Source organism: Thrips palmi, unplaced genomic scaffold (genome assembly GCF_012932325.1).
Source record: "Thrips palmi isolate BJ-2018 unplaced genomic scaffold, TpBJ-2018v1 HiC_scaffold_1, whole genome shotgun sequence".
Lineage (NCBI taxonomy): Eukaryota > Metazoa > Arthropoda > Insecta > Thysanoptera > Thripidae > Thrips > Thrips palmi.
The window spans coordinates 3,748,994-3,776,984 of NW_023144620.1; the positions used below are offsets into that span (position 1 = coordinate 3,748,994).

The window sequence follows — 27,991 nt, forward strand, 5'->3', positions numbered from 1 at the left end:
AATGAATTGCTCGCCAAATTACTGCCTTTCAATTTTGTTTATTTTTTTAAAGTACTTTTTAATAGTTTTATTTTGTACATTATATATTTTCAAAGAAATTTTTGAAGGCAATTCTGGTGAGCAATTACTCGTTTCTCTGGTCAACCCCTTCTCTGAGGCCAAAATACAGCATGCTGCAGAAAGAGGTGAGAACTTTGCCCATTATTCATACCAGCGATGTACGAAGGAGCACTCTTAGAGCCCGATGCACTGTATGCCATGGTAGGGGAGCGCATGTCTGACGGCGAGGGATAGGTGCTAGTAATGTACTCTCGAAAGCGCTAAAACTTGCCTCAGCATAAAGACCGCATGATCAACCCACCTTTCACACCCAACACCGCCACGCCTTCATGTTTATCCGCTTACTAGGGCGCGAGTCTGTAGGGTTTAGCTTGTCTGCGGAAAAATAAAACGTTTCACTTATGAATGAACTGTTTGATAACCATGAATAATTCTGGGCCTGGAAGAAGTAAAATGTTTGCGACATCCTGTCAAAACACAGAACGGACTTGAGGCTGCTGTTGCGCAGCGACCTTCCCAAGGAATCGTAAATACAAATTTGCAAGGGTAGCGCGTAGTCTCTGAACCGCGGTTCCACGGCCCCCGTAGCATAGTCATCGCTCTCTGTAGAGCAACAAACGCGAATAATCCTGTAGACCATAGGTTCAAATTTATAAACTCTCTTTAGATATCATACTCCCATCTCGCACGCTTCACTACAGCCCCGCAAACGCTAACTTAGCCCCTAAATCGTGCAATAGTTCACATAATTGAAGTATCTAAATGTATTTTTTTTTCAGGCCCCTCCACGCTTAATGTCCGGTTCGGTTGACCCGTGACACATCCCCCCCATCCACCTGCTCATTTTACAACAAAAAAGGAATACAGGCGACTTTCCTTGCCCTCCCGTCCCCTCCAAATGCTGCTATGTCCCCAAATGTCGGCCGAGGCCGCCGAGGCGTTTCCGACGTTTGCGACGCGCTAGAGAGTGTGCCGTTGGCTCGCAGGTGGGCCGCGGGCGACGCGGCAGACTGCGCCGCCAGTCCACGTCGGTGGCTGGGCCGCGAGCACCCAGGTCGCCGGAGAGCTCGTCAACCTGCTCCTCCAGGGACCCGTCCCCGAGCGGCGGCAGACACCAGGTAAGTCCGGGGCGCGCACGGCCGCGACCTAGACCGACCCCCTGCGTGGCCACCAGGGTCGCCAACTCCCTGAGAAAAAAATCGGGGCCCTGGTCGGTTTCGAACCACTCACCTTACCCTTCGGATGTCGGTGCATTTGCGCTCTCGACTACCGTGGCATACGTAGATAGTGTCCGCTCGCAGTGCAGGCGGGCGTCGCGGGGCGCGGGGGTAGCGCCGCCGATACTCCACGCGGCCACCCCGCCCGCCACGCCACACCCGCCGCTGTCGTTGACGGTGTTCTGGACGAGGTCCTGGACGGGGTCCACAACAAAGTCCAGGACGACGTCCAGGACGACGTCTAGGACGACGTCCAGGACGACGCTGACCGCCCCGTTGTTGCAGCTGACGCGCCGCAGCTCCGCCCAGATGTCCGGGCCGCCGTCGCACGCGCCCGCCATCCGGCGGCAGTCCACCACGGAGGAGATCCTGATTGCCCGGGGCTTCCGGCGTCAGTCGACCACCGAGGAGATGATAAGATGTCGCAACTTCAGGTACGGCAGGTACGCAATCTCAACGACCCCCTCTCCTACTACGGTGCCCGAGGAAGGGCTGGGGCTCGACATGGAGCTGCAGATTCCCGGTACCGGTACCGGGCCGCCATCCTACCGGTCAGTTGAGCCGCCACTTCGCTCTCTACTTTACTTTCATTTTTACAGTATACATAGAGTATCGACAAGTCACACCTGCTTATTGTAGACAGAGGAATGCTCCAGTTATTTTCATCACTTTATCGTTATTCAATGTCATTACGACCTCTTTTTATTTTTCGACCTTCATTTCTTTTTTGAAAGCAGCCAGTAATTGTTGGTGGTAGTTGAATGCTAGTTGTTGGGGCGTCACGTACCGTAGTGTTGAGGCACTTTGCGGGCCACCGCGACGCGCTCCGTGCGGCCGCCAACCGGTTCACTCAGTTCACTGTATCACTCATGAATCACTGTAGGACGGCCATGACTGGGCCGCACCCAGAAAAACGTGTCATTGGTTCGTTACAATAAAAATACAAATCAACATTCTTTATTGAAATCAATAGTGACTGATGTCATTCAACTGTCTTTATACTTGAGAAATTGTTCCTTTAAATCAAAGTAAATACTTCTTTGTTACTAATGTAATGAAATATCCTTTGACTAAAATATTTCTGTTCTGCTGATTTAAAGAAATTCCCTGAACATTTTTTTGGGTGCAGGCCCGGCGTGGCCGCTCGCTATTGCACGGCGTTCTGCAAACCAACAGTGGGGCAAGCCTTCGCGCTTTTGTAGAGACTGACGAAACGAAGAGTGGAAAGTGCTGCCCCCCCTCCCCCAAATAATTTGACTTTGCATCAAATCAATGATGCTGTGGTTGTAACGCAAACCAATTACGTGGCTCGGTGGAGGCGGTATAAATATCAAAGCAAGGGTTACTCTGTCCGTAGTTTTAACGCAATAGCCAAGGTTCCCCGAATCCCTTTTAAATTTTATAATTTGAAATCTAATCATAATTTGAAAATCTTAGCGTGTATTCTCATAACACTCTTTCGTACTGAGTCGGGGCAGGGCAATGGCAGGGCATCGCACCGACCCTTCGTTTCGCCAGGCAGGGAGTGTAGCTTAAGCAATAAATACTGTCATCATAGTCATTGAAACTTGAACTGGCTTTCAAACCAACCTTCTTTTCAAAGTATTTTTCATTTACAAAAAAAAATACCTGTTCGTTTAATCTTCCATTCTTGTTCTTTCTTTGTAAAAGTTAAACGTTTCACAACCTTTTTATAAATATAAAATAAATTTTTGTTTAGTGTAACATGAAAAAAGCCAACTTTTGGCCGAAAAGGAGCCCGCTTTGCAGAGCGCCTGGAGCGGCGCATCCTCTTTGTCTGTCTGTCTGTCTGTCTGTCTGTCTGTCTGTGTGTCTGTCTGCTCTCTCTTCTCTCTCTCTCTCTCTCTCTCTCTCTCTCTCTCTCTCTCTCTCTCTCTCTCTCTCCCTTGTTGCTGCCCGCTCATCGCGTCTCATCGCGCCCGCCGTGCTCCCCGTGGTGTTCGCAGGCGCCAGAGCTCCCAGTCGGACGACACCGGCCGCTACAAGGGCCGGCGGGACTCGTGCGCGCAGATCACGGACGGCACGCTGGCCACCATGACCGTCGAGACGGGGTCCACGTTCTTCGACTCGAGTACGCAGACAGGTGAGGGAGGAGCGCGGCCTGGCCCCGGCCCGGCCCGGCCCCGGCCAGTGGCGGATCCAGTAGGGGGCGAAAGGACGACTAGCTGGATCCGCCCCCGGCTCAGCGCAGAGAGGAGATTCGAGGACCTCGACATAGTCTCGACCAAATCGACGTTTGGTCGATTAGTCGGTCCGCGAGTTGACGGTGGAGGAGTTCGCCCAAGGGCGCGACGAAACATCATTGCGATGGCAACTTCCGTAAAGGAACCCCAGCGTGAGGGATCGGCGGCTATTCGCGTGAGAGTTACAAGGTTTATATGCGGGGTAATAAAACCAGGGGATAAAGGGAAGTTTTAGAATCGGGCCGCCCCCCGCCCCGCCCCGCCCCACCCCGCCCCGCCCCGCCCCACCCCGCGCGGCTGGCCTACTTCCCGCGCGTCACTCCCACGAGGCGCGCCCGGCCCGGCCCGGCCTTGCCCGGCCTCACCGCACTCCGGCAAACAGCACCCCGCCGCGGCGGGGCGGCGCTCTGCCTAGCGCTGCCGCGTGTTCCTTGTTTACAGACTAGTGCGGGGGCAGGATGGCCGGGACGGCCGGGGCGAAGGCGGCGAAGGCCTTCTCCGTGGCCACGCGGAAGTGTGGGCATTAGGAGAGTGTCCTGGACTCGGTCCTGGAGGCCTGGGAGGAAGGCCCGGCGACCATACAGCACCCCCAGCCGAGCCTGGAGCACGGGCCGCTGTGTGTTTTGTGTTTTGCGTTTTGCCGTCTGAGCCTTTTCGTGTCTCGTGTCGCTCGTTGGCCTGGACCAATATAGCGCCGTCGGCCTCGCCCAGGCGGAGCCGAGGCAGAGCAGCAGAGCACTCCGGCGCGCTCCGGTTCGCGGCAAAAAAGCTATTCCTGCTTCGGCGACGCGGCCACGCCATGTCGACGCCAATCACACGCGGCTCCCGTTCCACCCGCCCCGCTGCAGACTGAGGGTCGCTTCCGTCGCGCTGTCCCTCTCGCACCTCTGGGGAACGCTCCATGAGTGCGAGGACGCCATCGCTGTTTGCGATGCGGGCCGCGGCGCCGCGGCGTGGGCGGTGCGCGTGCGATCCTCCTTGATCCGACACGCGCGTGGCGGAGGCGGCCCGGCGCAGCCCGGCGTGGGCTGCAGGCTGACAGACGTTTTCGTCGCTCTGTCCCTCTCGCATTCATGGAGCGTTCCGTGTAGGTGCGAGAGAGACAGCGAGGAAAACGACTCTCAGTCTGCAGGCATCTGCATAGGAGACAGGGGAGAAAATGCACCCTCCTGCTATGCGCCACCCGCAGGACCGACATCCGTTTCCGTCGCTCTGTCTCTCTCGCACCTGTACGGAACGCCGCATGAGTGCGAGAGGGACAGAGCGACGAAAACGACTCTCGGGATGAGTGGGTGGGCACTGTGGGCAGGTTGCTCGACCCGTTGTGGATCAAGCCGATCAAGCCGCAGTGCCTGGTTGACCCTCTTTGACTTCGTTACTCCGCATCGCTGGGCACTTCCCCCTCCCCTCCCCCCTCCACTCCGCCCTCTTTGATTTCCGAAACAGACGATTGACAAAACGGACCGCCCGTTCCACTTACCCATTCCGGGAAGGGAAGGGCGGACAGGGGGAGGGGAGAGAGAGAGAGAGAGAGAGAGAGAGAGAGAGAGAGAGAGAGAGAGAGAGAGAGAGAGGCGTGTTTGCTTTCCGCGCGCAAACGAGAAAGAGAGCGCGCGGCCCGGAAACGGCGAGCGACATCGGCCTTGTGGGTCGCAGCAGCGTGTGGCATCAGTGACGGATTAAAACAAATTGGAAAAATAGGAAAATAAATTAAAAGTGGAATGGAAGAGTGGTATTCGAAGCTGCGCGTGCGCCGACGGGTCTGATCCCTCCGCGCAGCTGCCACGCTGCCGTTCAAAGCGGCGGGCTTCAGCTGCAGGCTGCGTCCGAACCGCGCTGCTGTCGTCGCTCTGTCTCCCTCGCACTCGCGGCGCGTCGCGTTGGGGCGCGACGGAGACGCAGCCGTTCCGGAAGCAGCCTGGCGGGCGGGGCGGGGCGCTCGCCGGTCGGGACGGGAGTCTGTCCGATGAATGGGGGAGGGAGGGTGAATGGCGCGCGGCGCGGCGCCTTTGCGTCTGTGTGCGTCCGTGTGTGCCTGTGTGCGTTTGTGTGTGTATTGATCAGGGCGCGCGCCCTGGCGGCCGTGACTGGAACTACGCGACGCGCGCGGCGCCCAGACTGCCAACCGCGGCGCGTCCGGCGGCAAAGTTTGAAACAGCTGCCAGACGATGTGTCGCAGTGGGCCAGAAGACCGGCGCAGGCGGTCGAAACTCAAGACGCGTTTTGAGCTCCAGAGTCGCTAAACCGGACTCGAACAAAACGTGTGACCCCACCAATGGATTCCTCGTTCGGAGACCATTCCATCGGTGAGGTCAGACGATCGGTTTGAGTGCTTTTTAGCGACTCTGGAGCTCAAAGCGCGTCTGGGATTATGAGTGCGTTGCCAAGCCGATGCTCGGCGCGACCAGCACCACGACGGGCTCTGCTTTGGTCCTATTTCGGACAGGGGCCGTCGGGGCGTCGGCTGTCCTCGTGGGTGAGGTGTTTACCGGGATGGGGCTGGACGGAGGTCACCGTGCGGCGGGGGGTGTGACGGCGCGCCGCTGTGGACATGCACGGCCGGGGCGGGGTGGGGCGGCGCGGCCGGGCGCTCTATTTTTAGACGGGCGTCCCGTTTACACGTCGCCCACCTCTCAATGGCGTGGGTGGCGCGCGGAACAAAGCGCTGCGGCGCCGCGGCCATTCACCACGGAAACGCTTCGGCCGTCCGGCACCGTCCGGCCAGTCTGACAGCGGCGTGGCGGCATGTAGTGGCGTGCAGTGGCTTGCAGTGGCGTGCAGGCCGATGACGGCGAGGTGCACGGCACGGGGCTATCGTGACGAGGGCCGTGCCAGCCCTAGAGCCTCAGCTGTTGATCCAGGCCCCGCCCCCCGCGCCACCCCCGTGGGCCACCTCCCCGAGCTCCCTGTCGGGCCTGCCGGGCCTGCCCCACCCCCTCCTCGGCGCTTCGCGGCGCCCCGCCTTGCGCCTGCCTGGCTGCCTACCCGCGCCGTGCCGCCAGTTGCTCGCGAGCTCTGTCCGGGCCACCCTGGCCGCCGAGGGCCCGCGCCGCCCCGCCCCGCCCTGCCTGCGCCGTCCGCCGAGTAGACGCGCCCCGACGCGCCGAAGCGCCCCGCCGACTCGACTTCGTCGGACTTCGTGGCCGCCTCGCCGCGTGCTGGCCGCGTGCTGGCCGCGTGTTCGTCGCGTGCGCCTCGCGTGGCCGCGCCGTGCCATGGCCAGCAAGCCGCGGAAAAGACGGCGGGCCCCGTCCCCGGGGGTGTCGGCCAACGCGGCCCCGACCCGCACCGCGACGCGCACCGTGACGCGCATCGCGACGCCACCGTCGGCTGCCCTGCCGCCGCCAGCGTCGCGCCGCCAGCCGCTGCGCTCCCGCCCGACGCCCCGGCGCCCCGCGCCCCGCCCCGCGCCCCGCCTCGCACGCTGCCCCTTGACCCCGCCCTGCCGGCCCTGCCGGCCCTACCCCGCGAGCCTCGCGTAGCGCGGCCCGGGACGCCCCCCGACCAGGGACGGCCCCAGGGCCCGCCCCAGGGCCCCGCCGCAGGAAGTGAGTGCACCTCCCCGATGACTGGCACTCTGGCACCGCGCAGGGCACGCCGCCTCCACGCTGCACCTGTGGCGCGGACCCACTATCAACACACTCGACACACTACACTCCCCGATTCAATCAATCTTGGCCGAGCTGAGGAATGGCTGGCGCCCCGGCCGCGCCCGGCCCGATATCCGCGTCATGGTGACCGGACGCCACGGACGTGACGGCCTCGGCCAGCAGACTCATTCCGAGAGTCATCGCTCTGTCTCTCTCGCACTAATGGGGTGCCCTTAGAGGCGCAAGAGAGACCGAGCGACGGAAACGACTTTTGGAGTCAGTGTGCTGACGGTGCGCGGTGCGTGCGCGGTGCGTGCGCGGTGCGTGCGCGGTGCGTGCGCGTGCCGCCCAGCCTCGCCGCTGTTGTCTCCCTAGCGAGCACTCCACGCGCCGCCACTCGCGCTCCAGGCCGATTCAACTCTCGAGTCCACTCCACTCCGCGCAACAGGTCTCTCCGTGACGAAGTGGCGTGACGGGCTGGCGTGGCCCGGCGTGCCTGGCCGTGCCTGGCCGTGCCTGGCCGTGCCTCGCGGGGCAATGCGCCAATGCCAGGTCATTAGCGTCACGTCGGAGTCCACGGCCCGCAGACTGATTCCGAGAGTCGTTTTCGTCGCTCTGTCTCTCTCTTTCGCACTGATGAGGTGTCCAGCTTGTTGATGCGAGAGAGACAGAACGACGATTGGGATCCGTCTGCTGCTCGCTGGCCCCTCCCTCGCCCCGCCTCGCGCCACCCGTCAGACCTCGATTGGTGCCGAAGGAAAACATCTTGGGGGCCTCGGCCCCGCCGGCCTCGGCGCCGCCTGTCCGGCCTGTCGGCGGTGAGGCGTGGATGGCGATAATCACCCCACTGCATGATTGACGGGGACTTGGGGTGGAGGGTCCCTCTCGGCCCCTCTCGGCCCCTCGCCGTGCGTGGGATCGATGTGCCAATGGCCGGAACGCGCCACGTGACGCCACGCGACGCGACGGGCAAGGCAAGACAGCCTGCGAACCCGGGGGTAGGCAACCCGCACACAGACCCGTGCACCGTGCAGCGCACTGACTGCGCCACATTACCGCAGTCAGCCTGCGAACCCAGGGGTAGGCAACCCGCACAGAGCCGCGGGCAGCACGTTGCCTACAGCCAGTCAGCCTGCGAACCCTGGGGTAGGCAACATGCACACAGCCGCGTGCAGCGCGTTGCCTACCCGCCGCTCTGCAGGCGCTCTGGTGCCGCCACCTCGCTGCAGCGTGGGTCCTGTTGTGTTGTGTGGTGGAGGGGGAGGGAAGGGGAGGGGCGTTTAAGCACGGGTTTTCCGGGACGGCGCCCACCTCTCCCCGGCGCTGTTAATGCCGGTCCATAGATCCTGCCGACGGGCGATATATCGGCTCGTCACCGTGCCAACACCTGGTGCTGGCACGTGCACACGTCGTGCGCTGTGAGGGTGTGCGAGAAGGCGCGGGCTGGCGTCGCTCGGGCGTCGCTCGGGCGTCGCTCGGGCGTCGCTCGGGCGTCGGTGACAGCGTCGTTTTTCGACGTCAACCACATCGATTTAACGACACGCCAAGTCAAAGCCCGCGCGTGGTCGCACACCACACACACCGACTCACACACACACACACACACATTCGTACACACATACACGAGGCATGCACACAACTGGGACGTCCCTCTTGCAAACACACTCAGACTCTCCCCCTTCTCTCAATTGTACACACACACACACATGCTCGTACAAACGTGCGCGCGCACACCCACACACACTCACACACAGTGTATACTGACGTGTGTGCCAGTCTGCAGCCTCTGCAATTGCGTGGCCCCCATTGATGGCGCCAGCACGTTGAGAGGGCGCGCTCCCCCAGAGTGGCTCGGTCCCTTCCGCGGCCTCAGTCACGGCCTATGTGGCCTCAGCCACGGCCTCGTGGCCTCAGTCATGGCCTCATTGGCCTTAGGCACGCCTGGCCTCAGCCACGGCCGCCCCCATGCAGACCGTGTGCCCGCCCAGCATGCAATAGCATGTGTCTTGCTGCAGATCCGTCCCCTCTGTACGACAACAACCACTATCACGAGGAGTGCCTGCGCTGCAACTCTTGCGGCCTGAACCTGACGGGGCCCAACCAAAAGCGGGCGCGCCGCTTCAAGAACCACATTCTCTGCGACCTCCACTTCGCGGACGTGGCCCTCATGGAGTGCTCGGACTTCATGCAGCAGCTGCGCAGTTTCAAGCCCCAGTCCCTGGGCTGTGCAGTGGCCCGCCGAAAGTCGTCCACCACCCTCATCTTCCCGCTGCCGCCTCAAGCCTGCTCAGGTACGTCTGGCTTTCGTCTCCTTCTCTCGCTCCGTTTATTGCCACGCACAGTGGGCCAGAAGACCGGTGGAGGCGGCCGAAATCCCGGACGCTTTTTGAGCTCCATTCGCTAAATGGGACGTCGCACTGAACATGTGACCTCACCCGTGGATTGCTCTCCGAACGAGGATTCCATTAGTGGGGTCACACGTCCGGTTCGAGTCCCGTTTAGCGAGTCTGGAGCTTAGTCTTGAGTCTTGAGTTTAGGCCGCCGGCGCCGGTCTTCTTGCCTACTGTGCCACGGGCCACGGGTAATGATTTCTCGCGCCAAACGCTGATGGGCGGTGAAAATGTCTGTTGAATTAGGGGTCCTCTTCGGACGGAGTACTGATTTGTACAGATTGAGGAGATCCGGTACCGTCAAGGTGTGCAGTAAAAATAGTTTTTATGTGATAGCTGAATGCTTGGGCTCAGACGCACGGGAAAAAGGTCTTTACCGTGATATAGGCGACTTTGTTCGGCAAACCGTGTCACGGACTGCCTCTATTCATAAAATCATTACGGGTTAACGAATCCTTTCAATCTGTACACTCCAGGTTGTTTTAGAGAATTTGCTAGAAATACAAACTCTATCGATCGCTATTTTTTAATTCATGACGACAATGCCTTGTACAATTGCGCATACTAATCCTGGACTTACGTTGTGTTGTATGCTTTCGGAGATATTCTGCCGCAAATTTTTGCCAAACTTGTTTTTTTTTTCCACTTATATATAGGTGCACGGAAGTACGACGTAATGACAATAACTATTTTAATGCTTCCATCAGCTTGTTTGGTACCTAATGAAGCTTCCTGCACTTGCTTGCTTCGATCCCGTTAGAGCGTTCGCCGAACCGTGCCCTCTGGTTGGTGTTCGTTCTAACGGCGAGCGCAGCATGAGCCAGAGCGCTGCACCGAGGGACGCCCACACACACAAATTGAACCACGAAGAAAATTGTAGAGGCACGGAGTTTTTTTTTTAAATATATCGCTTTTATTTTGGCGTTTTTCCTCTTGGTTGTTGCGAGGGGTCGACAACTCATGTATTACTTCGTACGCGGTGGCTATATCACCTCTGTGTATATTATCCTATATTATTTGCATATTACCACGGCCCTTCATATCACCTCTTTATTGCTAGGCAATACTTTTTATTATATTACATTACAAACACATCTCCTACATACATTGCTGGTGTATAATCTCCCTCGTACACGGCTTAGGGTAGTTGTCGACCCCTCGGGTTGTTGTAATGAGAAATTGTTTGAAATTTATTATTTTATAGCTTTACGTCCGCCTCCGGATTTACCCTCTGGGATTGGTTCACTAGGTTTGTGTAAGTGTGTGCACACTGATAGGTTGAGCTAGCCCCAAAAGCGGTCGCGAGAATGACTGAAGATCCTTGGAGCCGACTTTCGCGAAAGTTTCGTTTCTCATTCCCGAAACAGTGTCACCTTTTCGTTCCGTAGAAACGGTCAGTTTGCAATCTCAGCTTCCGCACCACTTATAACAGCACTTCATCTTTTAATTTTAAATCAACTTTCATCGCTTCTTTGAAATACCATTAATTTTGAGAGCGCATTTTCAAAGATGTAAAATTACTGGCGGTTTTCTTTTTGGTTGGCTTTTGAACCCAGACTGATGCTTGTGGTCTCCGTCGCATCCTCCCTCAACTACTCGCATGTTCTAGGTACAGTATCCTAGCCTATAACCTCCTTTACCTGGACCTTGCGATGCCGTCACGGGGTCCCCGACGGGGTCCTCGACGGACTCCTCGACGGGGTGCTCGGCGGGGTGCCCGGTGTTCGTCCCCTCGTGTCCCTCTCGTGAGCTGAGGCGAGAAGGCACAGGGGACGATCTCCGGGCACCACGTGCTCATCGGCTCAGCCGTACGGAAGAATCCTGTAGGTAAACCCTGTCTCGCCCCTTTCGGGGAGCTCTTAGGGGTTCGTTGGTGGAGCGCTCGTCGGGAGGGACTCGGCGCTCCCTTTCTTATACACTGCGAAACTATGTGCTCGGAACCACTTTTAAGAAGCGATCGGAAAAGAGCTCGAGGTGTGACTGTCCAATTCCACGCGCCTCGGTGCGTCCTTTACAAAGTGAAAAATAAACTAAGCAAAGTATTGACAAAGGAACGATTTCAGGGTTGCTACAGTTCAAGGAAACCAGCAGGGAATGTACAGTGGGATGTGCTTTTTCTAGGGCTAGGTTAGTCGAGGGTTGATTTTCTCGTTATGTGGGTGTGCGAAAATTATTACGTTGTAATAGCCCAAAGTCTGCTGATTTTTCAAAGAGTGGGATTTTCTTTGGCGCATATTTTGCGCTGATTTTCGATAATTTGTCCTTAGTTTCGCGTCATTGCGGTGTAGTTTGTAATTTGCCAGCCAGTGCACGACATAAAGCCTGTAAACATCAGCGGCGTAGAACGCGTAGCCTCCCAGGAACATGAACAGAAAAGAGCCACGTTGACGTCATGTTGAAGTCACGCTTTGCGAATTTGACGAGCTGCTTTGACTTTTGTGTCCACTTCGCATCACATAAGGGGTTGTATTCATCAAAAGAATATTGGCGTTCGCTTTGCCGTCAAGAACCACTATCTTCGGTCAATGATGGCATCTTGACACTTACCATTCGGCATCTTGGTGACTCTTTTCTGTTCCTCGGCCTGTGACTCTGTAACAACCCTGAAATTGTGTTTGAACATAGACTCGGACCCTTCCTCCCCTCGGACTCTTTCCCCTATCGACTTCTCGTTCCTCTTGCTGGTGTTCTGACCGCGCGTGTTTTGCTTCTTTCCAGACGAGATCTGCTCCGAGTACCCGCACAACCTGCTGCCCACGCCGGGCTACTGGATCGAGTGCTCGCGCCAGAAGATCCCGAACGACACGATCTGGGACGAGTCAGAGTCGGAGCGCGAGGAGCGCGAGGAGGAGCGCGACCGGGGCCCCTCGGCCGGTCAGTCCAGCATCCTTTATACGCTGCTCAGGGAGGACGGTACTGCCACCATTCACGACCCACACCCGCATGGTGTTTTGCCCCAGCAGTTTACCCTGATAAAAAAAAACTAACTGGCAGAAAAAAGAACAAGAAAGTGGTCCACTTTTGGCCCACTGTGCCCCGTTTTGTTCTTTTCCCCAGTAATCTGAATCACTGAGACCGTGGTTGCATGCAGCATGCGCCATGAGTGTTTTTGTGTTTTTCGTGCGACAGACAGAGAGGCACTCGGAAAACAAGATGCAGGTTTACTCAAACCTGCCGCCCCAGCCTTACGAAGGGTACCGTCCTCCCGCCGCAGCTCTGGGTTTGAACCGTGTTTGGCGTGTTTTCGTGTGATCTTGGAGACTTACTATTCGGCGTCTACGCTCGGTATACTTTTTAGCTCTCCGCCTAGTACTCTTTTCGATGATTTTTTTAAAAGGCTGCTGTGCCGCAATAATATTTCTTCTCCGCTCAGAATCTGGAATTTAGGGAACTGTTCCCTTATTCTTTACCTCACTAGACTCTTCATCTCGATTTTTGTTAACCGAGTTCTCTTCTGACTGAAATGAATTATTTTGCCCTCGCTCGTGCTACTTCGGTTCGGAGTGACTCCTTTATTTTCTTTCAAACTCCGATTAGTCTTCCTCGCATTTACTTTCACCCCATTGCACGAGGCATGAGTCATCTGTTTTTGTTTTCTTTTAAAATTCTCTATTAACACGGCCTGCTCACACTTTTTGAGACACACTGTGACACTTTGTGTGACAATGTGACAATTTGTGTGACACACTGCGACACTGTGTGACACTCTTGTGTGACACTGTGTGACTGTGCCGCAGACGACGACGCGGACGACGAGGATGGCCGGCGGTCGTCGTGCCTGGTGGAGGAGGACGGCGAGGACGACGACTCGTACACGGAGCCGCCGCCGCGCCAGAAGACGACCATCGAGGAGCAGTGGGAGAAGAACCAGTGCTTCGAGCTCACCTCGGTGGAGCAGGAGACGTACGAGAAGTACTTCTACGGCACGGAGCACTGGAACTACTTCACCAGCGACGAGGACCTCGGCCCCGTCGTGCTCTCCATCAAGCAGGAGCAGATCAACGGACGCGACCAGTTCCGGTACGTTGCCGAGCGGCAAAGTTTGCCCATCGAGACGCCGAGACAGGCGGAGAACAAATATGACGTCATCGCTTTAGGAGGAGGAGGGGGCGCGGCCACTGATGACTTGAAAAAGCTTCGGCCACAAATGATCGTCTGCTTTTCGGGTCCGTACGAGTGTTGCGCAGTGGGCCAGAAGACCGGTGGAGGCGGTCAAAAGCCCGGATGCGTTTTGAGCTCCTGAGTCGCTACGGACCAAATCATTCATTTCATTTGCGAAAGTAAAATCAAGCGCAGAAGCAAACAAGAAAAGCTCTTTTCCCCGGTGACCAGGCAAACTTTGTAACATTGCGGCTTGGCCGGCACGTTTTCGCAACGCACATGAAAAGTGTAGCGAAACGGTCGGCACAGTAAAGCGTGCCTTGGAACGAGATCCGCCTTTACTGGGGACCGTGAACTGCGTGCTGCATGGAAAGCCTTCATAAACGCCAGTAAAACGGATTAGGGACTTTTGCGGCGAGGCTGGCCATGGGCTGGTTGCGAGTTTGTGTGCGTGTGTGGCACACTGTGTGCGCCGTACAGCTTGCCGTACAGCTTGTAGGCCAGTGGGTCCGACCGAGGACCGTTTCCGCGCGGGCGTGGACCCAACTTTGCGTCCGCTGATGAGATGAAAACTAAAATGAAATGCACTAAACTCCTTTTCAGGCCGGTTGGTTCCATCTGGAAGATAAAAGGTCGTTTCCTAACTCAACATCCCCTCGCTTAATGACTTTGGTGGCTTTGCTGCCGGCCCGTGGAATTTGAGATAATTGCCATTCATAGTCTCGGGGCTGGTCGAGGGCAGCCGAGGGCAGCCGAGGTCTCGGCCTGCCTCCCTTGGCCCTGTCCGCTTCCTCCACTCGTTTCGCGTCTCTTTTTCCCCGCCTCGTTTTTACCGCGGGCCTCCCACCTTGGACAAGGACCCCGTCATCATCACCTCCGCCTCCGCGCTCTCCTCGGCGGCGGCGCGGCGCGGAGTCAGACGGCCGGGAACGCTAATTAGTTTCTGCAAACATGGTTTCATTTGGCGGCTTCGCCGATAATCCGAAGCGGGGCGCTGCGAGGCGAGGAGTCACGCCTCCCAGCAGACTGACTCCGACAGTCTCACTCGCACTCACGGGGTGCCCCGTCAGGACGAGAGAGACAGAGAGACTCTCGGCCGCCCCCGCACTTCGTAAGCGGTGCCTTTGAGCGCCGCGCGCTCGCCGCGACCGGGGACCCTCCAGGGGACCCTCCAGGGGACCCTCCAGGGGACCCTCCAGGGGACCCTCCAGGACCACGTGACCGATGAGGGTGGCCGTCGAGTGCGCGTGGCGTGGTCCTGATTCGCGGAGGGGCCGCGGAGTGGGGCCCCGAGTGGGGCACGTGTCCCGCACCCAGCAGCTCGCGCTGTCTCTCTCGCACCCGAGCGACCACGCGTGAGTGCGACAGAGACAGCGCGACGAAATCCACGTTCGGCGTCCGCTCACAGTGTGCCTGTCTGCCCTGTCCGCAGCATCCTGGTGCGGGCCATCAGCTACACGGTGCACGGCCTCATCCCCGCGTCCTGCGTCTTCGCCGACCGCTACAACCGCGAGGAGGTGGTGCGGTCCCTCGGCAAGGAGGTCAACATCAACCCGCCGCTCATGCTGGGCCAGCTGCCGGACACGCCCGAGGAGCTGCTAAAGCTGGACCAGGTGACTCTCCCCACAGTGGATTGCCCCTCCCGGAAGCGGTTTTGGTCCACACGATAAAACTGACCGTTCGTGGGGAAACCCCCCAATGGCGCAGTTCAAAGAGTCAATCCTTGGGGAACGCTTTAGGGTCGAGTCCAATAAGCGGCTAATGGAGAGTCAAGAACCGCCAATAATTTGGGCGCATGGACCGATTCCTCTTTGTCGTACTGTATGGCGTGTCGCCTAAGCGGGCGGGCACCGGCCAAGCGTCGACCGAACAGGAAGTAGGCGGGTTGCCCCCCAGGCCCGGATTTTCAACCGGCACCAGTGTCTCCCGCAAGGAGGCAAAAAGCCTGCTTCGGGGTCAAATCCTGGAACCGCACCTGGCGGCTTCCTGGCGGATGCTGGGGGGACCCCCCGGAAAGGGGGCGAGCCTTTTCCTTTCTCGGTGCGTCGGCCCACCTCGGCCGCCAACAGGCCCCTGGGCCCCCGCCTCGCGCCCCCGCCTGGGGGAGCTCCTCCAGCACCATGACCGTAACAGTAGGTCCCTGGGTTGAGTACTCTTCTGGCCGTCATCGGCCTACGTTTTGGTCCCCGGACCCAATCGCCAGCCTCCCGGGATGCCAGTCCTGAACAAGTTGATCTAGGGCCTTAGACAGACGTCATGTTAGAAAAAGGTACATCTCACAACAAGTAGTGCGACTAAACGATTAAATGTGGCCATCGAACGTTTAATTGAACCCCCAGCGACCAAACAGATTGGTTGTCACATCTGTAAGTTTAGGTGTGGCCCCAAAACATTTCCCTCAGTGTGGCCACAATCCCGGACGCGTTCTGAGCTCCACAGTCGCTAAATGGGACTCGAACCGCTCGTGAGACCCCACCAATGGATCGCTCTTCGAACGAGGAATCCATTGGTGGGGTCAGACGCTCGGTTCAAGTCCTATTTAGCGGCTCTGGAGCTCAAAACACGTCTCGAATTTTGGTCGCCTGCACCGGTCCTCTGGCCCACTGTACTGCGTGAGCCTGGCGGGCGGGCAGCACGGCCAAGCGTCGATCCAGGAAGAGGTAAATAGGGGTAATGGCCCCCTGCAGGCCACTTGGATCGTGGACAACCGGCACCACTTTTCCCCTGCAAGGAGGCAAAAAGCTCTGCTTCAGGAAAATCCTGGATCCGCACCTGGCGGCTTCCTGGCGGCATCCTGGTGGTGCCCCCTCGGAGAGGAGCCCCCGTAGGCCTTGTCGCTTCCTCGGCTGCCCTCGGCCCGCCTCGGCCGCAGCAACAGGTCCCCTGGCCTCGCGCCTCGCGCCCCGCCAGCCCCTGCAGCTCCTCCAGCACCATGACCGTCCAGGGGATCGATGCTGACGCCCCCCCCCCCTCACTACCCTGGCCGTCGTCGGCCTGCCCTTTGGACTCCCCCGGGCCCTTCGCCAGCCTGCCCGGCCTGCCCGGCCTGCCCAGCCACTGGGGCCCTTGATCAGGTTCAAGTAAATAAAAAAGGGTATGACCGAACTGCAAGCTCTATTTGTTGTTTTATTTTTCGGGCGTGCACCGGGTCGGGCTCTGCCGGCTGAAAAATACAGTTCCACTCGAACCGCGCGGTCGGCGCTTGCCGGGCTTGCCGAGTACACTGGGAGGATGCCGCGGGGCGCAGGGGTCGCTGCCCCTCCGCGCAGGGCAAGGGGGAGGGGCCTCTGTTTGCCCTTAGGCAACCCGCCTGGTCCCACAGCGCGGCCGTCTGGCCGGTCGTTGGTAACCCTGCAGTGTTCGCCTAATAGTAATGGTTGGTAACCCTACAGTGTTCACCCAATGGCACAGGTTGGCAACCCTGCTACAGTGTTCTCCCAATGGCACTGGTTGGCAACCCTACAGTGTGCGCCTAATAGCACTGGTTGGCAACCCTACAGTGTTCGCGTAATGGCACTGGCCAAACCAACGACCGAGGTCGTGTACGCGTGGAGCGCTTTGGAGCCGTCGAGACGGCGATACGGCAACCAAACGGCGGGCCTGCAACACCGTTCCTGTTTACGTCCACCTCCAGTGTAGTAACACGCCTTCCGTTCGGTGCGCAGGTCTTCATCAAGTCGGAGCTCAAGGTGGGCGTGCTGTTCGTCAAGGAGTCGCAGCACACGGAGGAGGAGATCCTGGACAATAACACCAACTCGCCGCTCTTCTCCGAGTTCCTGCAAGTCCTGGGGGAGCGCGTCCGCCTCAAAGGTAACGGCGCCTCCGGGGCGCAGCGCCGCAGACTCATTCCGAGAGTCGCTCCGTCGCTCTGTCTCTCTCGCACCTATACGGGAAGATCCACGAGTGGGAGAGAGACAGAGCGACGAAAACGGCTCTGCTGCACCGCGGCCCGGGGAGCCCCTCCGAGGGACGCGTCCCCAAGGAGCCCCGTCGGGCGTCGTCCTCGTCGTCGCCGCCGTCCCGCTCAGGAAGGAAGCCATTTTCTGGCCAAGCTTGGCTCCCTGGTCGTCCCGGGGCGCCATCTGGGCTTGGCGCAGTAGACGGCCATTATCTGCCATGCCAACCTCGCCCAAAAAAAGTATCAGTCGTTTGTTGTTTAACTGTTCAGCAGTTTAAAAACACACCACTACAAGAAAAACTAAAAAAAAAAAACACTTTAAGAGAACGCTTGAGGTTCGGTTTGGGGCGTCTGATTCGGTTCAAGTCCCACTAGCGACTCTGGAGCTCAAAACGCGTCTGGAGTTTTGGCCGCCTGCGCCGGTCCTCGGGCAAATCCACTGTGTGGCGGGCCGCGGCCGCGGGGGTGTCGATTTGGCGTGGCGGCGTGGCGCGCGCCGTAAGTCCTGGCGGAGTTCCCTTCGCTCGCTGTTTGTTGGCACTGTGTCGGAAACTCCCTTTTAATGATGTAAGGGAGGCGAGGCCGGGCGCGGCCGGGCGAGGCCCGCACCGCCCGGGGCAGCGCGGAGTAGACGCGGCCGGCACTAGCCGGGCTGGCAGGCAGGCAGCCAGGCACGTAGCGGCGTATCGGGCGCACCAGGGTATTAGATGAGCTGAGCTGCGAAAAGAGAAGACCATAGCAAACTTTATAGTGATGGCGCGCGGGGCGGCGGCGTCCGCGGGGAGGTGGTGGGGGCAGGGCAGGGCAGGGTGGGTAGTAAACACGGCACGCCAATGATTCCACTACCCTGCGATCGGCCCCTCGGGGGGGGGGGGGGGGCAACCCCACCCCGCCGCGGGCCCCTCCGCCACACCCTCATCTTGTGACACCTACGACGCGCCCCCGGGCAATCCATTTTCGGCAAAGAACTTCAACCCTGCCAGGGCCCGGCCAGGGCCAGGAAGGGAAGGAGTCCCGGGGGACGACGACGACGACGCGGCAAGGGGAAAAGGCGGTGCGCGCAACACCGCGGGGAGGTGCTTATTGAACGCGGCGCGGCGTGGCGCGGCAAGCGGCGGCAGGGTCGGCCGTCTGGCCGCGGAGGAGGAGAGACTTTTCGGCTTCATTCACCGCGCGGCTAGCAAAGTTTGCGCCGAAATTAAACGGGTGGTTGTGGCCGGGGGCTGGCTGGCTGGCTGGCTGGCTGGCTGGCTGGCTGACCTCACGCGGGGGGTGGTGGCGGCGGTCGGGCCGGGCGGGCCGGGCCGGGCCAGGGCACCCCGTCGGGGCGCCCCGCTCGGCGCAACGCGACGCAACGCGACGCACGGGGGTCGGGGGACGGGGGCCTGGGGCCTGGCCCGGCCTGGCCGCGCGGGGCGGCCGTGTCATCTGGAGCCGAGTAACCAACCGAGTACCGAGGCGGAGTCCGCCAGTCCACCCGGCGGACCCAGGATGTTGCTGCCCCCTGGCTGCCCGCCGCGCCCACCTCTCTGGCCCTTCGTACGCAGGGCCCTGGCTGCGCCTGGCTGCCTGGCGGCCCTGCCTGGCGGCCTGCCCCCTCCACCGAGTGACGCAGGGGCCGCGGGGGCCGCGGGGGCCGCGGGGGCCGCGGGGGCGCGGTGGGGAGGGGCGGGCTGAGCCGGTGGATCAATGACGGCCACGTCGCTTCGGCGCGCCCCCCGAGCGCCCCCACCGCCCCCCCCCCTTTTTCGGCCCCCTCGTGCCGTCGCCCCCTCGTCGCTACAACGCCGTGTCTCTGGTAGGGAAGGTCTTGGAAGGGAATGGGATGTTTTACAGTGGATTTCGATTAAATTTTGAACGCTGCCATGTTTGCGCCCCACGCGTGCACGCGCGCCTCCCTGCCGGCCGTCCCTGCGCTGATCCGTCTTCGCCTTCATCACCTGCTGCGACGCGCGGGGACGCGCGGCGACGCGCAGCCAAGCAGCCTCGGCCCCAAGGCGCGCCCATGTCGGGGTGGGGCGCGGGGGCGTGGGGCCCCACCGTCGGGCTTCGCGCTTCGCCGTCGAGTTAATGGGGTGATATAAAAGGGGCCCCGGAATTATCGCTGAGCTGGGCGGGGCGGGGCGGGGCGGGGTGTTTGCTGTGGGTGGAAGCTGGTCCGGCCGACCCCGGACTTGGCCTGGGCTCTGGACGAGATAAGTAACGCCTAAGCCGTGCGGCTGGTGGAGGCCAGGCGGCGCGACCCGGCCGGTCCAGCGCGGTGGAGGCTGCGCCGTGGCTGCGCCGTGGCTGCGCTGCACGGCCCTGACCAACATTATTCATGCGAGGTTTCCGCCCAAGTCCCTACGCCCTCCGCCGTCAGCAGGCCAGACCCGCGCCGGCTTCCCCCGCACGGCGCCGCGCACGCTTGCGCACGCTCGCGCCCCGGGTTCAAACACTGACGTCAGCGGTTTGCCGGCTTCCAGGCTTCGACAAGTACAAGGGCGGCCTGGACACGGTGCACGACCTGACGGGGCTCTACTCGGTGTACACCAACTGGCGCAGCATCGAGATCATGTTCCACGTGTCGACGCAGCTGCCCTACGAGAAGAACGACCCGCAGAAGGTGAGGACTTCTAGGAGGACTCTGGCCCACTGTGTAGGCCTTAAAAATCAAACATGGCTGCCCTGTACTGATTCCCTCTCTCTCTCTCTCTCTCTCTCTCTCTCTCTCTCTCTCTCTCTCTCTCTCTCTCTCTCTCTCTCTCTCTCTCTCTCTCCCGCGCGCTGCTCAGCTCCAGCGCAAGCGGCACATCGGCAACGACATCGTGTGCGTCGTGTTCCTGGAGGCGGACAACACGCCTTTCTCGCCCGCCTGCATCAAGTCCCACTTCCTGCACACCTTCATCCTGGTGCGCACCTCGCCCAAGATCAAGCGCAAGCCCACGCGCTACGAGGTGTCCGTGGTGACGCGCGACGAGGTGGGCGCCTACAAGCCCTACCTGTGGGAGCAGAGCGTCTTCGACAAGGGGCCCATGTTCCGAGAATGGCTGCTCACCAAGATCGTCAACGGCGAGCGGGCCTCGTACTCGGCGCCCAAGTTCGCGCGCATGCAGGAGCGCACCCGGTCGCAGGTCAGTGCCGCACGGTGGATTTGCCAGACGACCGGCGCCGCCGGCCGAAACTCTGGACCCTTTTTGAGCTCCAGAGTCGCTGTAAACAGGACTCGAACCGAGCGTGTGACCCCACCAATGGATTCCTCGTTCGGAGAGCAATCCATTGGTGGGTTCACACGTTCGGTTTGAGCTCCATTCGGCGATTCTAGAGCTCAAAACGCGTCCGGGGTTTCGACCGCCTCCACGACCGACCGGTCTTCTGGCCCACTGGGTGCCGTTCTTTTTTCCCGACGTCTCTCGTAACGCCCTGGGTCTCTCTCTGGACGTTGTCCTGCACGTTGTCCTCGTCTTCGCGCAGATGCTGGAGGACCTGGTGGCCAACCTGGCGAACCACGCCGAGACCGGGCAGATCCCCAAGCCGTACCGCCGCGGCTCGTGGCGCCCCATCGGCCACATGCGGCCGTCCAGCCCGCTGCTGGACTCGGTGCGCGACCGCTTCGAGGACTACGACGTCCTGGCCAAGGACTTCAGCCGGTGCTTCCTCAACACGGAGGAGAACATGGCGGTGAACGCGGGGCTGTTCGACGTCACGTTCCTCGTCGGCCAGAGCAAGCAGAAGGTCAAGTTCGTGGGGGTGCGCGCCATCCTGGGCGTGCGCTCGCGCGTCTTCCAGGAGCTACTGTACGGCATCCAGACGGGCTTCGGCTCGCCGCAGGTGCCCGTCGCCGAGCTGCTGGCGCGCCCCGTGCCGCCGCTGCACTCGCCGCAGAAGCCCAAGAGCAGCAACTTCCTGCAGGTGCCGGACATGGAGACGCCGAGGTAGGGCTCCACCGCCACACTGGCTTTCGAAGTGTAACAATAACCTCATCTCGAAAACAAAAACATATTTATAGCATTATTAAAAATTTATTGCATTATAAGTGCGAATAATATTACATTGCATTAGCGTATCTCTTTTCTAGTGTAGTTATCACTTCTTTTCCCGACTTGGCAATTGAAACCCTTTTTTTTCGCAGGCCGAAGAGCGTCCCCAGCAGCCCCATGGTGAAGCGCGCCTTCTCCAGGCTGGGGAACCTGACGGCGGGCTGGGGCCGGTCCATCCGCAAGCAGCAGAGCCAGCTGCAGGTCGAGGACAAGAAGAAGTGGGCGTCGTCGCAAGACTGTTCGAGTAAGGCGTTCCAAACTGCACCTAGAGCTTCTGGCTGCATTATTTTGAGTTCCGCGGGGGCCAGGGCACAATGGATTTGCCAGAAGACGGGCGCAAAGCGGCCGAAACTCTAGACGCGTTCTGAGCTCCAGAGTCGTTAGACAGGACTCGAACGGAGCGAGTGACCCCTGCCAATGGATTCCTCGTTCGGAGCAATCCATTGATGGGATCACACGTTGGGTTTGAGTCCCATTTAGCGACTCTGGAGCTCGAAATCCGTGCGGGATTTTGACCGCCTCGACCGGTCTTCTGGCCCACTGTACAGGGCGCGCATACATTACATACTTCTGCTATTAAAGTTACTTCTGTACCTAGTAAACATATGGAGATAAAAAAGTTACGCATAAGGCTGAATCCATCTTAAACTGAATTTTTGATGGGGTTTTCCCGGTGACTATCTTTTCTATCTCCAACCGTTTGCGAGATACAAAAATAACTTTAACTGAAATTGACACTTTTAAAAGTGTAGTGCTTGCGCGCCCTGCGGGGGGCACACGCGTCACTCACACAAAGCACGCGGCAGAGAGAGAGAGAGCGAAAGGTAGCCAGGCCATATGACTATGAATTTGAATTTGAACCAGTTCAACGAAAATCAATTCTTCGCTCTCCCAACTCACATTTTGTTCCCACGACTGCCACGACGCCACGACACAATTCCATTTGCTTTTCACCAGGTCAGCCATCACACTCTGATCAGTTCAACACGTGTTGGTTTTGCGTGCTGCGCAGTAGAGTAGTGCCGCACTAGTTCCTGAGCGAGCTATTTGTACACGCCGTGCTGCCAGCTCAGCCTCACAGTGGGCCAGAAGACCGATGGAAGCGGCCAAAATTCCAGTCGCGACCTTAGCTCCAGAGTCGCTAAACAGCACACGAATCGAGCGTGTGACCCCACCGATGCATTCCTCATTCGGAGAGCGATTCATTGGTGGGGTCACACGTTCGGTTCGTGTCCCATTTAGCGACTCTGGAGCTCAAAACGCCTCCGGGATTTTCACCGGTCTTCTGGCCCACTGTGCGCCTGCCGGCCTTTTTTTCGCTTAACTTTTAACGACTCGCAGCGCGAGTAGCCGTAGCCTCTAGGCTAGCAGTAGCCGGGCCAGCTCGCGGGGGCGTCAAGTCCTTGGCAATTTCCGAATAACTTGTCGGCCTAAACTTGTAGAGTGTGTAACGAGAAGAGATAGATTCTGCCGCCGAGGGGGCGGCGCGCCGCGGTGGGGCGGGGGAGAGGGTGCGCTGGGCGGGGCGAGGCGGGGCGAGGCGTGGCGTGGCTGGGCGACATTGCAGGGAATTTGATTTCCCGGGTCGAGTCCCGCCCGGCTCGCAGTAGACCTGCCTTTGCCTGCCTTTGCCTCGGCTCAAGCGGCAACTCGAGAAGAGAAGACTAGACTTTGCGGTAATGACAGCCTGATAGGCCCGGGGCAAGTTGCCGGCACCCCCACCCCGCCCCGCCCCGCCCCACCCCGCCCCGCCCTGCCCCGCCGTGCCCAGGCTGATGAGAGGCCACGAGGACGCTTCAAACTTTTCAAATTGCCTCCGAGGTGGAAGGTGTGACGGTGGCAGGCGGACTAGACAACAGCGCAGTGTCTCTCGTCTTTTTTTCTGTATTGCGATGGCGTTTTATGCGTTTAATCAAGCTAGCTGATTTTCTTGTTCGACAGACAAGGAAAGCAAGGACCGCGACAAGGACAAGCAGGGAGGCCAGCTCGCGGTGCCCAGGCTGAGCGTGAGCGCGGACGAGAAGATCGACAGAGCCAAGCTGGCCCAGACCGAGGTGAAGACCGGCATCATGCTGCCGGCCAAAGAAGCGTTTTGAGCTCCAGAGTCGCTCGACCCGAGCGTCTGACCGCACCGGAGGATTGCTCTCCGAACGAGAAATCCATCGATGGGGTCGCACGTTTGGTTCGAGTCTTCTCTGGAGCTCAAAACGCGTCCGGGATTTGGTCCGCCCCCACCGGCCTTCTGGCGCACTATGCCTCGTCTCAGAACGACGCCAAATGCATAAAGTGCACGCTTGACACAACTGCCGGTGCTTCCAGTTCAACATCATCGAGTTCGACCCGGAGACGTTCCGGCTGCTGCTGGACTACCTGCACACCAGCACCTGCCCGCTGACGTGCGCCAACATCCCCGGCCTCATCTGCGCCGCCGAGCACTACGACCTGCCCGAGCTGCTGCAGGCGTGCTTCCACCACGCCAAGCAGTTCCTCAGGATAGAAGTGGTCAGTACAGTACAATCACAGTGGATTTGCCAGAGGACCGGCGGAGGTGGCCGTCCCGGACGGGTTTTGAGCTCCAGAGTCGCTGAATGGGGCTCAAATCGAACGTGTGACCCCGCCAATGGATTGCTCTCCTCACAAGGAATCCATTGGTGGGGTCCCACGCGCGGTTCGAGTCCTGTTAAGCGACTCTGGAGCTCAAAAAGCGTCTAGAGTTTTGGCCGCCTGCACCGGTCTTCTGGCCCACTGTGGGCATAGACGTGGCTGCTGCACTGGCGGCCACTGGCGGCCCTTCGCTGCCGGCCGCGCTGACGCGACGCCACTCTGCCCGCAGGTGTGCGTCATGCTGTGCTCCCTGGAGAACTACTACTGGCGGTACACCTCGGCCTCGGAGCTCGTCAACATGATCCTGGCCTTCGTCGAGACCCGCGCGCATCAGGTGAGCGAACGCCTTGGCGAAGGCGATCTCAATCATGGCGACCGCTCCCGCATGCTTGGCCGTGCCGCGCCGTGTGCCGTGCGCCAGGTGGCGTTTGGGGCGGGAGGGCGCCCCGCTGGGGGCTGCGGGGGCTGCGGGGCCCTTCTGGGGGTTTACATTTCACTGCGGCCCTTAGGGGGTAACGTGACGCTGGGGCGCTGGGGCGCAGGGGGCGAGATTCGACCTCATTGCACACGTCTCTCCGAGTGCTCCGCGCCGGGCCGCCAGCGGCCGCCCCGCCAGCAGACTGATTCCGAGAGTCGATCCCGTCGCTCTGTCTCTCTCACACCCACCCCTGAGAACGCAGCATGACTGCGAGAGGGACAGAGCGACAAAAGGACTCTCGGAATCGGTCTGCAGCGGGCCGACCGCTCCGCTCAGCAAGCTGGGCGGGGCGCGGGGCCGTCCCCGAAGGCACGTGGACGGACCTGAGCGGCCGCCGCGCGTGTCGCTCTGTCTCCCTCGCGCTTGTATGGAACATCCCGTGGTGCGAGAGAGACAGAGCGACAAAAGCACTGATGTTCGGATCCGGCCTGCAGGGGAAGCGCCCCTCCCCTCCCCTCCCCTCAGCGCGCACCGTCCGCAGTCGTCCACCGTCGAGGTCCAGGTTATGCAATTTCTTGTTCTCCAGTGATTGGGGCTGGCATTCGCTCCGATCCCCTCCCCCACCCCCTCCCCACCCCCTCCCCGCGCGTCTCTGGCCGATCTCTACGCGCGTCACTGCGAGGCCAGGGCGGCCAGGGCCTCGGCCTCGGCACGCGGAGTAGAGTGACAGCTGCTCGACGGCCTGGCCATGCCTCGGCCATGCCTCGGCCATGCCTCGGCCCATCGGCCCGGTGACGGGGGTCCGGGTTGCGCAACCCCGGCCTCCCTGGCCTCCCTGGCCGAGGACGCGTCGGCGACGGCGCGGACGTGGGCGCGCCGCCACGGCGATGCCCTGAAGACTGATTCCGAGAGTCGTTTTAGTCGCTCTGTCTCTCCCGCTCCTTCACGGGACGCCCCATGAGTGCGAGAGAGACAGAGCGACGAAACGGACTCTCGGAATGAGTCTGCTGCGCGGGACGGCCGGCCGGCCGGACCAGCTGTGCAGAAAACAGATGCTGACTGGACGAGGGTGACGAGGGTGCGCGGGAAATGACGGGCCGAGGACGGTCCACATCGCCATTCACTTGCTGATTTTTGGGGAGCGGGGTGGCAGCAGTTTCTCTTATAGAGAATATTTAAGCTCTCACCCCTTCCCCGCCCGCACGCCAAAAATATGTTTTTGAACCAAGGGCGGAATATTGCAAGTAAATTTTCCTGGTTCAAGAAACGAAATTTTTGGGCGTGCTTGGAAAGTTTGCTACGTGTTTTTCTTGTCTTTCTTCCGGACCCGTGCTGAGTGTCGCTCTGCCTTCCCGCAGCTGTTCCAGACGCCCGACTTCCTCACGCTGTCCGAGTCCATGGTGCAGATGATCATGTGCCGGTCGCTGGAGGTGCCCGAGGTGCGCAAGTTCGAGGCCATGCTGGGCTGGGCGCGCCACCGCATCCGCAGCAAGACGTCGAGCAAGATGGACGCCAAGCTGGAGTTCAAGATGATCATGGAGCGGCTGGCGCGCGACCTCAAGCTGTACCGCATCTCGCCGCAGGAGCTCATCAAGGTACTGACCGCGACGGCGCGCCCCCGCCCCGCCGCCCCGCCCCCGTTGGACTTGTTGTTGCACGGCGCGCCGCGCGGCGCACTCCAACGGCCTGGCAAGGCCCGTGCGCCGCGCGGCGGCCTGCCGCACGCCCGCTGTGCACGCCCTGGGCCCCGGCATGCCCCGCCTCGCCCCCTCCCCTCCCGGTGTAGTTTGGAACTCGGTGTTCGCCTCACAACCACTACACCACTACACCGCCGGCCAAAGCGCCAGCAAGCCGGCAAAGATGTACCCCGCCGTTTTCATTGACTGCGTTCATGTTGTGTGCCATCCCCCTCCCCCCGGTCTCCCCCACCCCGCACGCCCCGGCCCGCACGTCGCCTAACCCTTGTGGCCGTTTTCCAGATCGTGCTGCCCAGCAAGGCCATCAAGAACGAGCGCATCCTGGAGACGCTCATGTTCCAGGCCAACTCGGGCATCTACCGCGTGCAGGACACGGACATGGAGGGCTACCAGCGGATGCTGCGGACGCAGGAGTCGCGCTACAGCGACTGGGACTCGTTCGATTTAAGTCTGTGATCCTCGCCCCCCAACTCCCCCACCCGCTTGTGGTAGACAGAGCGCGGCGCCGCGGCGGCCGTTTGTCGCGGGTGCGACGAGGACGGCGGCCACGTGGACGTGTGGGAGTGACGGCCTGCCGGGCGAGCGCCGCGCCCCCGCCCCCGCCCCGCCACCTGCAACTCACCCCTGCACCGTGCTGCATCGTGCCCGCATGGTGACAGAGTCTATTTTTGCTACGAGGCGCCGCCAAGGACGCCGTCATGGACATGGACGCCGGCGTCGCGCCGCCCTCACAGACATGGACGTGCAGGCCGCGCGCGTGCACAGTGTGGTGACTGTGCTTGTGTCTTCTTGCAGATCGTGCTGCCCAGCAAGGCCATCAAGAACGAGCGCATCCTGGAGACGCTCATGTTCCAGGCCAACTCGGGCATGTACCGCATGAACGAGAGCTACCTCGAGGCGTGCCAGAAGCGGCTCGCCAAGCAGGACTCTCGCTTCAGCGAGTGGGAGTCGTTCGACGTGGGCCTGTAGAGTCTACAGTGCAGCGGCCACCCCGCGAAATGCCCCACGGGGGGTGAACCACCGAGCCTCCTGCCACGCCCGTTGGGTCGTGGGTCCCACGGGGGGACGAAAACAGAAACGAAACCGAAAACGCGGAAAATCTAGTTCCCGCTGAGCTGCCCCTTTCCCTACCCCCGAAGCTGCCTCCGGCTGCCTCTGCCTCCGGGACTGGCGTCTCGGGCCCCTCGTATGTATTTCCAAAGTCGCGAAATCTTCCCGAATCGCCCGCTGAGGCGGACCGCCCTACTTTAACCTTTATTTGTTTAATTCGGAATAATGTTTTGTCGCACAAAAAATGTCGACTGGTAGTGTGTGAGTTTGGTGGGCAGCCGCGTGGCTTCGGTCGGGTGCACCGCAAGTCCTCGTCGCGCCACGGAGGGCGGGGACACTGCAGACGGGTTCCGAGAGTCAGTGTCGTCGCTCTGTCTCACAGCGACGAAAGCGGCTCTCGGAGTCAGTGTGCTGGCGGGCCGCGACCGCGCCGCGACTGGCTCCCTGCTCTTGTGTTGTTTTCGGTTCGGCGTGCGCTGCCCGAGTCTCATTCAAGGCTGAAAAAGTCGGTTGGGTGGCACACTCTAAAAGTCGTCTAGTCGAGACTCTCCATTCAATGTACCTCTTAGATATTTTGTCGAATTTCTTTGGTGTTGTGGATAAAATCTCCACTGTCATGTCAGTGCAGCCTGTCACCGTAACTGTAAATAGCTGTTTTGAAGAGTGATCTCAGAAAGATTTGGGACATTGTTTGTGACGGTAGCGTTCCCAAGTCAAGTTAGTATAGAGCAGTGCGTGTGCCA

The 27,991-nt window shown here is 60.1% G+C and overlaps 1 protein-coding gene across 8 annotated transcripts; it reads left to right on the plus strand.

Annotated features, from left to right (window-relative positions):
• Positions 1 to 1,058: 1,058 nt before the first annotated feature.
• Positions 1,059 to 27,877, plus strand: LOC117639508. Of its 8 annotated transcripts, none has more exons than XM_034375264.1 (17): positions 1,059 to 1,178; positions 1,563 to 1,828; positions 3,245 to 3,381; positions 9,087 to 9,362; positions 12,180 to 12,374; positions 13,199 to 13,481; positions 14,995 to 15,175; positions 17,228 to 17,372; positions 19,926 to 20,065; positions 20,235 to 20,573; positions 20,914 to 21,374; positions 21,572 to 21,717; positions 23,421 to 23,533; positions 23,799 to 23,981; positions 24,313 to 24,417; positions 25,860 to 26,096; positions 26,481 to 26,758. In XM_034375264.1, exons 2-17 carry the CDS (start codon positions 1,587 to 1,589, stop codon positions 26,652 to 26,654), a joined length of 3,357 nt encoding a protein of 1,118 aa, XP_034231155.1. In that variant the 5' UTR covers positions 1,059 to 1,178; positions 1,563 to 1,586; the 3' UTR covers positions 26,655 to 26,758. The 8 variants fall into 8 exon arrangements, with proteins under 8 accessions (XP_034231155.1, XP_034231145.1, XP_034231138.1 ...); XM_034375254.1 differs by lacking the exon at positions 26,481 to 26,758 and adding an exon at positions 26,994 to 27,877 and having other exon boundaries at positions 1,060 to 1,178; positions 21,572 to 21,723; XM_034375247.1 differs by having other exon boundaries at positions 1,060 to 1,178; positions 21,572 to 21,723.
• The last annotated feature ends 114 nt before the right edge of the window (positions 27,878 to 27,991 follow it).